The sequence below is a fragment of the Xenopus laevis genome, chromosome 8L, assembly GCF_017654675.1.
Source record: "Xenopus laevis strain J_2021 chromosome 8L, Xenopus_laevis_v10.1, whole genome shotgun sequence".
NCBI lineage: Eukaryota > Metazoa > Chordata > Amphibia > Anura > Pipidae > Xenopus > Xenopus laevis.
In genome coordinates this window covers 115,245,212-115,257,719 of record NC_054385.1, presented here as the reverse complement: position 1 = coordinate 115,257,719, position 12,508 = coordinate 115,245,212, and the positions used below count along the sequence as shown (strand labels likewise).

General features: G+C 36.3%; 1 protein-coding gene across 1 annotated transcript in view; it reads right to left on the bottom strand.

The window, feature by feature from the left end:
* Positions 1 to 12,508, bottom strand: part of LOC108699031 — a 204,830-nt gene that overhangs the window by 115,667 nt on the left and 76,655 nt on the right. Inside the window, exons 18-23 of the mRNA XM_041573941.1 lie at positions 10,936 to 11,022; positions 7,606 to 7,626; positions 5,681 to 5,764; positions 4,698 to 4,748; positions 2,682 to 2,774; positions 68 to 226 (exon numbers count right to left, since the gene is read on the bottom strand). Coding sequence (XP_041429875.1) covers positions 68 to 226; positions 2,682 to 2,774; positions 4,698 to 4,748; positions 5,681 to 5,764; positions 7,606 to 7,626; positions 10,936 to 11,022 — 495 coding nt within the window. The remainder of the gene's footprint in view (positions 1 to 67; positions 227 to 2,681; positions 2,775 to 4,697; positions 4,749 to 5,680; positions 5,765 to 7,605; positions 7,627 to 10,935; positions 11,023 to 12,508) is intronic.

Genomic DNA, 12,508 nt, shown 5'->3' with positions numbered 1-12,508 from the left:
CCTATCTACCAAGGTATATAAGATTTTTTGGAAATTTGTGGTGGGATTAGAGTGGAGAAAAGTGTACGAGTCTCTGATAATTGCCGTATGGCTTCTTGTTTGTAGTCCTCATAGTTGAGGACAACCACCATTCCACCCTTAGCTGCAGAACGGATGACAATAGATCTATCATTCTCCAAAGTTTTTAGTGCTTGCTTCTCACTTGTTTTTAGTATCTCATGGGTTCCTGTTGTGGCCATTGTAAATAGGCACAGCACTTGCATCCAAAGGATCAGCTGCAGACGTTACTCACAGCCCCAACACCAGAAATTATGCCAAATGTATGTCCACATAAATATGTCTGGCAATGAAATTCATACATGTAATTTTTGAGAATCAGGTGCAACTAAGTAAGACACAATGTCACTTTGTGACTGCAATGACACTTTAATTCTGGGGTTAAATTATGCATTGTGAGGGAAAACCCCATGGAACAGCACACAAAACTTTGCACAATGTGCTTAAATAATCCCTTATCACTCAAGTGGCCAATGGGTGTACAGAACATGCCAGGCTGTTTGACCACAATGTAAAATAAACTCAGTACATGCTCTACGATGTAGTGGAATTGCTGAATGTTTGTTATGTTTGTTCATGTTATAATAAATGGAACACAGCAATGTACCACTATTTCACATATACAGTTTTTTTTAAATAATTTTCTAGACTTTCTATGATTTCATATATTTTGGATGTTCTTGAGCTTGAATGATGGTGCAGTAGTGGCAAGCAATACAGGAGCTCCACTGAAATCAGCAGGTTCAATGCAACAATAAATTAGTGATCATGTAACTCATAGCATATAGTTAGAAACATGTTTATGCAGTATTTATAGAAGTGTATGGGGACAAATTTATATTTGAGATGGTGAGTTTTTCACTGAAGGAACCAGCATTGCAGAAATGGAAACCTGACAGCATTTGTGGGTCGTAACCCATACATGTGCACAAGAGTATTTTCAGGCTAAAAACTAACAGCACTGGCAATGTCAGATGGTTCCAAGTGAAGTTAATAAATGACAGAAGAGGCAGTTCCAAGCACTTCTGCTCAGTTATTTGGCGTCCCAGGAATATTTTTCTTGTTTGTGTTACTGCCTAACTCTTTTTACATCTGAATGTGGCTCATGGGTAAAAAAGGTTGGGACCCTCAGAACTAAACTATGGGGCACATGGGGCACATTTACTATGGGTCGAATATCAAGGGTTAATTAATCCTCGACATTCGACCATTGAAGTTAAATCCTTCAACTTCAAATATCGAAGTCGAAGGATTTACCGCAATTCGTTCGATCGAACGATCGAAGGAAAAATCAATTGATCGAACGATTAAATCCTTCAAATCGAACGATTCGAAGGATTTTAATCCATCGATCGAATGATTTTTCTTCGACCAAAAAAACATTAGAAAGCCTATGGGGACCTTCCCCATAGGCTAACATTGCACTTCAGTAGGTTTTAGGTGGCAAAGTAGGGGGTCAAAGTTTTTTTTAAAGAGACAGTACTTCGACTATCGAATGGTCGAATAGTCAAACGATTTTTAGTTCAAACTGTTCGATTCAAAGTCATAGTCGAAGGTCGAAGAAGCCAATTCGATGGTTGAAGTAGACAAAAAAATACTTTGAAATTCAAAGTATTTTTCATTCTAATCCTTCACTCGAGCTAAGTAAATGTACCAACATCTGTGTGAACTGCTTGGAGAATGAATGTGAATAAAAATTGATGCTAAATAATAGAGAAGTTAAGATGAGTTAATAGTGCTTATTGCACACATCAAATTGTTCTTTTCAAAAGGGAATAAGGGTATTGGAGTATGAGACAAATTCATGAGACATTTCATGAACAGCACTTTATTTGCCTGGAATTCTCTACTTTCCAGCACATAATCAGATATACAGTACACAAGGAATATTCCACTGCTGGACACAAATAATGCAAATGCCATTATATTTACAATTATCTTTAAGGGAGTTATTTACTAAACCTCAAATTTCAGATCCAGCTTTTTTTGGAAAAAAACTAAATTTTTTTGTGGAAAAAATGTATTATATTATACCCTGATGCTGCAAAAAGCCCAAACCCGAAAATCCGCCATCTCGGACCTGTCGAGGTCCGAGATGGCGAAGTCAATGGGAGAGGCACCAATCCCAATTTGAAGTTATCATGGTCTATGCTGGATTTAGCCCAAAAATACGCCTTTTTCTGGGTTTTCGACAAATTGAGCTTCTTGGGAGAAAAGTCAGAAAAAATTGTACAATTCAGGCTTTGGCTCAATTTTTTCGAGTTTGTGACTGATCTGATTAAATTGAGTTCATGTATTAATATAAAAGGCAAAATCAGGCATGGGAGCTTGATCAAGCTTTTTTTTTATTGGAAGATGAATTCAGATTTTAGTAAATAACCCCCTATAACTATAGAAGCATTTTAATCAATGATTAGTATATTCAAAAGTTGCTTAGAATTAAATATTCTTTCATTATATAATAAAAAATGTGGTAAATCCACTTTTATTGTACCAGGCACTTATGTAATCTAAAAAATAAATGATTTGATAGAGAAACGATAGTAAGTAGAACATTCCCCTTGGAATAACCAGAACTATTGATGATACAGTTGTTGGCTTCTTGATGATTGGCTTCTAGTCACCCAAGTCTGTGTCATCATAATCACAGTTGACAGATATTGAAGGAGGATGGTGCAGTCCATTTGCTGTATTCTCTGCGACTGGAGACTGGATTTCTAATATAAAACATAACAGTTTTACACCAATAGATAAAACATGTAACAAATGCAATACAGATATGGGACCTGTTATCCAGAATGCTCACGACCTAGGGTTTTCTAGATAAGGGATCTTTCTGTAATTTGGATTTCCATATTTTGTCTACTAAAAATCACGTAAGCATTAAATAAACTAAACATTGAGGATTCATTATATCTTAGTTGGGACCAAGTACAAGCTACTGTTTTATTACAAGGAAAAAGGAAATCATTTTTTAAAATTTATATTCTTCCATTAAAATATTTCCAAATAATGGGTACACATTTACATGTACATATTTACTATTCTAAATAATTAACTATTATGTAATTACTAATTGAATTTTGTTTTATTGTACCTTTTTAAATAACCCAACTCACTGCCTGTAACTATTTAAAGCGGACCTGTCACTCTAAAAATTCCAAATTCTTATCTATTGTGTTCCTAAACAAAATAAACTTTATTTACGCTACATAAATTATTTAAACCATTTTTGCAGTCAGCCTTTGAATCCACCACCACAGCAAGCAGGCAGCAGCCATTTTGTGGACACTTAAGACAAGCAATGTAATGCCTCAAAATCTTGTTTATGCACCAGAATGGGGACCTGATGCCCAAGCCTTGGCTACACAATTATAGACTGTGAACAGGGAGGGGGAATGTGGGGAGAGCAGCGACATGTAGCAAATGCAGAATGGAAAGTGAAAGTAATTGCTTGCCTAAGGCATAGTGGTGGGGCAGGCAATATACATTGAAATCTTTAATGCATTTATAACAAGTATGGATGTTTTAATGAAAAAAAAATTATTTGGGTTTCATGTCTAATTTGGAAAGGACTTTTACTTTATGTATAGATATTTTAATGAAAAAAATAATTTGGGGTTCATGTCTAATTTGGAAAGGACTTTTATTATACAGTTTTTTATGTCTGAGTAACAGGTCTGCTATAACCACTATAGTGCTGGAACTGTAGATCTTCCATTTCTGCCTTTCACTTTCATGTCTTTGCCACCCAACATGTTAAAAGAGTGTTGGAGGTAGGATCATAAAATGCTGGTGCTCAAACCCCCATATGATATAAAAGGCACAATGTTTGTCCAGGCACAGTGACTCATAACAACCAATAAGATGTCCAGGCACGATGACTCATAACAACCAATAAGATGTCCAGGCACGATGACTCATAACAACCAATAAGATGTTTGCATTGAAATGGGTGACCAATAAATGCCACAGTTATCTGCTGATTTGGTTGGTATAGGAGATTAAACTTTTAGCAAACGTTGCACATTTTATTACATAACACCTTAGTATTTAATAGTATTTATTAGGAATAAATTCAGATCAATTGTAAAAGGTGGTGCAGTGTAACTTGTCAAAGAACAGTTTTTAAAATTAGGTTCTGTCCTAAAAAAGTCTTTTTTTCTCGGTCCTAAAAAGCAACAGTGAAAAACTGAGGCACCATAATTATATTTTTTGTTCAATATTACAGAATATTGTGGTTTAGCTTTGAATGAAACATCCATGCAAAGAACATATTTTAGTGCAGATTCACAGAGAACATGTTGGTCGGTTATAGCAGAGGCAGACCTGGAGTAGTTCTGACCAATCAGTCTTCAAGCTGATCAGAGAGAGAAGTGAGAGAACTGGACCCTTACCCAGGTCTGACTGTGGCTTTAAGGTGGCCACACAAGGACGGATCTATCCAAGATCCAGAAACTTTTATGTGGAATAAAATGATGATACACTTTCATGTAGAACTGATCAGCTTATAGTCTGACCAAAGCAACTAGTCCCCAAACAGCAGTTATGAAATATGCTGCTCCTATATAAAGAATCATCTAGCTAGGTTAGATGTCCCAAGTGTAATATTGTTATAAATAAATAAATAAACCCCATACCTGCATCATCATATCCACAGTCTGACTGCAGGTTCTGTGGAAGGTTTCCATCTATAAAACAACAAGTCCTTTGAGGTTAATGTAAGAGGAACAAAAAGATTTTATACCAGACTAATACTTCAAATAATTACAGCAGCCTCTGTGGAGAACTGACCATTAAACATGTGTTGAGGGAAACCACCATACAAACATCCAGCAGCTTCTTTTTATAAATAATAAGGCGAGAGTGACAAACTGCAGATGTCCCTGCTCTGTAACCCTTGCCAACCTCAATGGACAAGTATAAACCATTAAAAAATATCCACCATTTAGTTGTTGGGTAATTGTCATTTCTCCAGCATAAGCTGTCATCAGGTTTGCTTATTCTATTGCTCCCTTTTGGTGAACTCCCTCTGCTGGATGTTTGCTATAATTACACAAGGCCATTACAAGTATCTATTCGGCACCTCCATAAGGCTAATAACAGGAGTGCATTTGAAGTAATCAGGCTACCATACTCCTAACATGTGACCAACACAGTGCCTTGTGGGAGCTAAGACTATTTTGTAGCCCATGCTGTGGAAGGAGCACACAGTCAATCTTCTTCTCTTATGGTAGCATAGCTGGTAAGCTTATGGACTTAAAGCTTCACTAAACTATCACTAAAGCTGCCAGCAGCTCAGAGACATTGTTTATGCATATTTCTGCCAGCATATAAGTTCATGTTATAGTTGCTTATATGTTATATGTACCTGCATATGTTTCTCTGCAGTATCATTCCTTGTATTCATTGTCACTGTATTACAGTTTCACCTCTACTCTATTCCACTTGCCTATCCAGTAAAATCTACAGACTCCACTCTCAGTCTCTTTATTGGAGTGTGGGGAGGTTTAGTGCATGTCGAACTACACACTGCCCCAGGGTAATACGTAGGGAGGACATGTTACTAAAATGTAACCTGGGGTTTCTACTGTAAATAACCTCTGTATAAATTGTACTGTACCATCAGACATGAATGGAATGTCATCCATTTCTGGATCTGCATTATCATCATAGTCTTCTGCTGTAAGCCGTTCATTCAATGATCCTGAAAAAGAGAATAAAACAAAGAATCATTAGTCATCTTTTATAGACTTTGCTTTCACAATTCAGCTTTTGACAGTTAGGGGCAGATTTATCAAGGGTCGAAGTGAATTCGAGGGAATTTTTGAAGTAAAAAAATTCGAAATTCAAAGTAATTTTTTGGATACTTCGACCATCGAATTGGATACTACGACTTCGACTTTGATTCGAAGTAAAATAGTTAAAATATTCGACCATCGAAGTACTGTCTCTTTAGAAAAAACTTCGAATTCAATACTTCGCCAAATTAAACCTGCCAAAGTGCTATGTTAGCCTATGGGGACCTTCTTGAGCAGTTTTCTAAGTTTTTTGAAGTCGAAGAAAAATCGTTCGTTATATCGTTGAAATCCTTCCAATCGTTCAATTCGAAAGATTTAATTGTTCGATCGAATGATTTTACTTCAATCACAGAATACCCAAATTCGATGAAAATAGTTCGAATTCAAAGTATTTCAATTCGATGGTCGAATTTCAAAGTATTTTTTATTCGACCCTTGATAAATCTGCCCCGTATTGTGGAGGGTGTTTTTCAGCAGTTTCATTAGTAAGAGATTAAGGAGAATAGTAGAGTTTTGAACATAAGTGCCATAACTGATCAAAAAGTCATGTTAGTCATAAGTCTTGAGGTCACCATTAGATAAATGTATATAGTGCATCTTCTCTGCTTCTATAAACTGTCCCAACTTACCACTGTATAGTAATTGGGAACCACTTGACGAGTACTGGTGGTTTTTAACTAAAAAATAAGCACTATGAGTGTTTTCAGACAGAAAAGCAACGCTACTGGTAATATCTATATGGATTATGTAATAGAAGATGCCCAGCTGCAGTAACCCATAGCAACCAATGAGCATGCAGCATTTACTGGTCACCTTTTTAAAAGCAGACATTGTATTGGTTGCCATAAGTTACTGTTCCTGGACAAACGTAGTACCTTTAATTGCATATGGGAGTAGGGGCAGTATCTGCACTTGAGCTCTGGCTGCCATACACTGGAGATACTGTTGCACTATTCTACATATGGTACATATCTCAAACTATATATTTCAGTGGGAATAAGCTTGTTGCGGTGTTAATGCTTTCATTAAGATGACTTAATTGTTATTGAAGCCTCTACTTTCCAGCAACAAATCTCCTTGTGTGACATTACCCTAAAGTAAATGCATTTGGTGGCACTAGTGCTTCCACTCCTTGTGCTTGTATTGAGCCAAGCCCCATTGTCCTGCTTCTGCTGCTGATTGGGTCGAATGCACCTACTGACAACATGGAACCATGGAGATACCATCACCCTTAATATGGAGGTAATTCCAGGGTTCCCACAGAGAGTTATCTCATTAAGTGCAAAATATTTGTACCAAAAGAATCATGCACTAACATCATTTTGATGCAGACTAATGGAATTGGCAGCACTATATTAGTGGCAACTTGTGTCCGATTTGTTACCGCATGCACATACAATTGCACCTGTTCAGATACAACCTCCTGCATGGCTAGAATGATGGCAACATTTTACATTGGGCTAAAAGCATGGCTATTTGCTTCTGAAATATAACAATGCACAGTGTGTTCATAAATGACCTCTAATGAATATATTTAAGCCCTAGTTATAGTTCCCCTTACAATAAATAATTATAATATAACTGGGAATTTAATGTGGAAGTTATATATCAGGTTTATAGTTCCCTTTAAAGCAGTAATGAAAAAAGCTGCTACTAGAATGTTGAGATTTCAATTTTTATTGATTAACATATTTAGAATATTAAATTTGTTGTTACTTTTTAAAGAATAAAATCTAAAACCACATACCTGCATCATCATATCCATATTCTAGTGTTCCATAGTTCATTCAATAAAGAAAAAAGAAAATGAAACATATAAATGTTTTATGGTCTAGCTTAAACTATATGTCTAATGGCTAACTTGACAACTGTTAATAACACAAAAAAAAACAAAAAAACGCTGCCTTTGTAGAAAAAACTGAAAATAGTGGTCACCCAGACAATTAGAGTTTACACACAATTTCCAACAATAGTATCCTTTTAAGTAGAATATTTTAGCAGACACCATATTTCCAGTGAAAAAAAACTCTTTCGCAATTACGTTGGGCAGGCAATTTCCTCTTCTTGATTTCAGCACTTAATCTACTTTTGTATTGTTCCCTATCTGATCTATAATGTATAGTTTTAATGTACAGTGCTGTGCATACAAGTAGCTCATTATAAATAATGTATATAATAATAATAAGGACCATCTCTGTATTGTGCCTCTTAACATGCGCCACTTTGAATGAGATTTACAAAACATCTAATTGAATGGGGTTTTTGATAAATTGATCAAGAAAAATTACTACAATTAAGCTTCAATGATTTTTCTCGATTGCTAGCATGTTTATGGAAAAGCTGTAATCAAATTTTTATTGTTCCATTGATTTTTAAATTTCAAAATTTTAAAAAGACTCAAACTAAAAAAATATATATGTTTAGGCACTGCACATACAGAATATAGATAGAGATATGCAGGTGTAGGGATGTGAAAATTTAGACACCCTCACATATTACTGACAGGCACATCTCTAGTAATATGGACACCTAAATGGGTCCTAATAGGGACCTTTTGTCTTAACTTTGCTTCTGTAACCCCTGTAGTTCTCTGTAGTGTAGCACTGTGGCATAATATATGGAAACCATGCGGTCTGGGTCCATTACTTTAGCCCAACAAGCAGGCTGGAAAGGAATGGGTAGTGGATCCTAGGAGCAGTGGCCCTAGTTAAGTGATAGCATATTCTTTTATAGATCACTCTGGGAGTGATAGACAGGTTCTGTAGTTGAGCAGCTCAAGGCTCCGACGAGGATATTAGAGGGATTAAGATCCCTGGTTATTAATAACCCAGAGTAGGGACCAAGTGTTGAGACTAGGGATGATAGGAATTCCCCTAGATTTCACTTAAGATGATGCTGATACATGGGCAATACCTCCTCTCAAGCTGCATAACCCTCTGCTGATGTGTCCTTGGCCTGTAGGGATCCAGCCTATAATGGTACTGTGAGTATATGCTGCCTTTATGCTATCTGTTCTTCATGCTCCATTGTGGATATGTGCTACTGTAAATAAATACTGTTCTTGGTTAAGCATAAATGAACTTCTGGCGCCCAATTATTACACTACACCCTGCCTCCACCCTGCTGCGAGGGCTTACCCCTGAATAACGTGAGTCTCATTTGTGGTGCCACACCACATGAAAAGTAACTCCAATTGACTACAGTAGTGTCAATATACTATAGCGCTACAGCGCTAATACAAAATAAAAGCGCAGATTCTGAACTCGTATTTTTCATCTGTCTACACAAATAAGGAACCAGTAAGTGAAGGTTTCCTTCTTAACAGTCCCAATTCTAGTAATACAACTAATGATGCATGGTTCACACATGAAGAAATTCAAAAGAGACTAGAACATGTTAAGATTAACAAAGGTCCAGGGCCAGACGGTATTCATCCCAGGGTAATTATCGAGCTTAGCTCTGTGATTGCCAAACCTCTTTACTTAATTTTTCAGGATTCATTGAGATCTGGTATAGTGCCGAGAGACTGGCAAATTGCTAATGTGGTGCCTCTATTCAAAAAAGGATCCCGTTCTCAGCCTCAAAACTATAGGCCAGTTAGTCTGACGTCAGTGGTAGGAAAGCTTTTCGAATAGTTTATAAAGGATAAGATACTGGACTTCATAGCAAATCATAATACTATGAGTTTGTGCCAGCATGGTTTTATGCGTAATAGATCTTGCCAGACTAACTTAATTTCTTTTTATGAGAATGTAAGTAGAGACCTCGATTCTGGGATGGCAGTGGATGTGATTTACTTAGACTTTGCTAAAGCATTTGATACAGTGCCACACAAAAGGTTACTGGTTAAATTAAGGAATGTTGGCCTGGAACTTAGTATTTGTAACTGGATAGAGAACTGGCTAAAAGATAGACTACAAACAGTGGTGGTAAATGGAACATTTTCTAATTGGACCAGAGTTGTTAGTGGAGTACCGCAGGGCTCTGTACTAGGTCCCTTGCTTTTCAACTTGTTTATTAATGACCTGGAGGTGGGCATTGAAAGTACTGTTTCTATTTTTGCAGATGATACTAAATTGTGCAGAACTATAGGTTCCATGCAGGATGCTGCCACTTTGTAGAGTGATTTGTCTAAACTGGAAAACTGGGCAACAAACTGGAAAATGAGGTTCAATGTTGATAAATGCAAGGTTATGCACTTTGGCAAAAATAATATAAATGCAAGTTATACACTAAATGGCAGTGTGTTGGGAGTTTCCTTAAATGAGAAGGATCTAGGGGTCTTTGTAGATAACAAGTTGTCTAATTCTGGGCAGTGTCATTCTGTGGCTACTAAAGCAAATAAAGTTCTGTCTTGCATAAAAAAGGGCATTAATTCAAGGGATGAAAACATAATTATCCCTCTTTATAGGTCCCTGGTAAGGCCTCATCTGGAGTATGCAGTGCAGTTTTGGACTGCAGTTCTTAAAAGGGATATAAATGAGCTGGAGAGAGTGCAGAGACGAGCAACTAAATTGGTTAGAGGGACGGAAGACTTAAATTATGAGGGTAGACTGTCAAGGTTGGGTTTGTTTTCTCTGGAAAAAAGGCGCTTGCGAGGGGACATGATTACACTTTACAAGTACATTAGAGGACATTATAGACAAATGGCAGGGGACCTTTTTACCCATAAAGTGGATCACCGTACCAGAGGCCACCCCTTTAAACTAGAAGATAAGAACTTTCATTTGAATTAACGTAGGGGGTTCTTCACAGTCAGGACAGTGAGGTTGTGGAATGCACTGCCGGGTGATGTTGTGATGGCTGATTCAGTTAATGACTATAAGAATGGCTTGGATGATTTTTTGGACAGACATAATATCAAAGGCTATTGTGATACTAAGCTCTATAGTTAGTATAGATATGGGTATATAGAATTTAATTAAAAGTAGGCAGGGGTGTGTGTATGGATGCTGGGTTTTCATTTGGAGGGGTTGAACTTGATGGACTTTGTCTTTTTTCAACCCAATTTAACTATGTAACATGCATTCTATTTTAATATAAGAAATTGAAGGAAAGGTAATTTAACCATCCTCACCTTGGCTTCCAGGAACCAATGCCCCTTTGTTCTCCTCATTCTCTTCTCTGTCATCATAGTCATTTAACTGTTTGTCAGTTGATGCTTCTAAAAAGACAATGTGGGAATCAACACATTTGTTTAATAGGCAACTTCCCAAGTCTCTACTTAATTATCATAAATATTGTACCTGTACTTTAGTTTTTAAACTCCTATTTGCATCAGGTTGACATTAACATTGTAATATTGAACCAGTGTTGATGGAGTAGAGGACCATTGATGGAGATTGCTTAGAGTAGAGGTGGGCATTAAAGCTACTGTATTTTTGTTGATGATACAAAATTGTGCAGAACTTTAAGTCCCATGCAGAATGCTGCCACTTTGCAGAAAAATTAACAAAATGGAAAATTTGGCAGCAAAAAATAAGTTTCAGTGGTGATAAGTGCAAGGTTTTGCACTTTGCCAGAAATAATCTAAATGCAAGTTATACACTAAGGGGCTGATTGTTGATCTCTAAAAATTTGTGAATTTTCTATTTTTGAAAGGCTCCAGAAATTCTCAATTTATTAGTATAAAAACCATGAAAACCTCTAATAAAAAACTTCACCAGGTAACAGTTGTCAAGCTTCTATAAAAGTCAAACGCAGTTGTGCTGATCCTATTGGACCATTTTAAATCAATTCCAACTTTTAGAGGTTTTTGGATTTTTTTCCTCTAGGACTTGTCCAAAAAACGTACATTTGTAGAGGTTTTAGAGGTATTCGTATTTTTTATTGCATTATTTCTCCATTTGTACTTTTTTTATTCTGAAGTTTTAAGAAGTGTCATGACATTAGTAGTTTTTAGAGTTTGTGAGTTTAGTCGTAGTTTCAAAAACCTCTAAATAGTATTTGCTTATTCATTCAGCCTTTTTTCATGCATTTGTTAAACAGTTGTTAAACCATATGATATTACCTTGAGATATTTTTATTTATATGAGAATGCATCACTGATAAAACATGAGCAATGTGGTCAGAACAGTGGGTTCCTTAGCAAAGAAGTTATATTTTATCCACTTCCCTCCCTGGTATTTTAGGGCTTTTAAACTTTCCAATTCATCCTCTACAATGAAGCAGTTTGCTTTCTAATAAAGGTGATAACAAAAGATGGAGATGGATATTTAAGTGTAAATCTCATGAATGGATAGCAAGGGGGCCTGTGTTAATATGAAGAAAGAGCACCGTTGAAAATGATCCAGGTTTATTAAAGACATATGGTAGATTTGAAATGGATTATAAAACTGAATCTTTCTTAATCCTTATTAGGAAAAAATGTTAAGCACAATTAAAATAGTTGGTAAGAGTGACCTACGGAAAGATAATCAAACATTAATCATTTTAAATATTAACCAAGAGTTAAATAACACCATTAAAAATTCACTAACTGTACATCTTCTTCAATCAGCAAAATCCCTGATACCAGCGAAATGGAAATTGACGCAACCACCGTCATTCTTAGATTGGTTTGCAAAAGTGGAAGAAATCAGACGACTCAAAGTATTGACACTCATTTTGCTAAATAATAGTTCAGAATACTGGAAAATACGGTCTCCTTG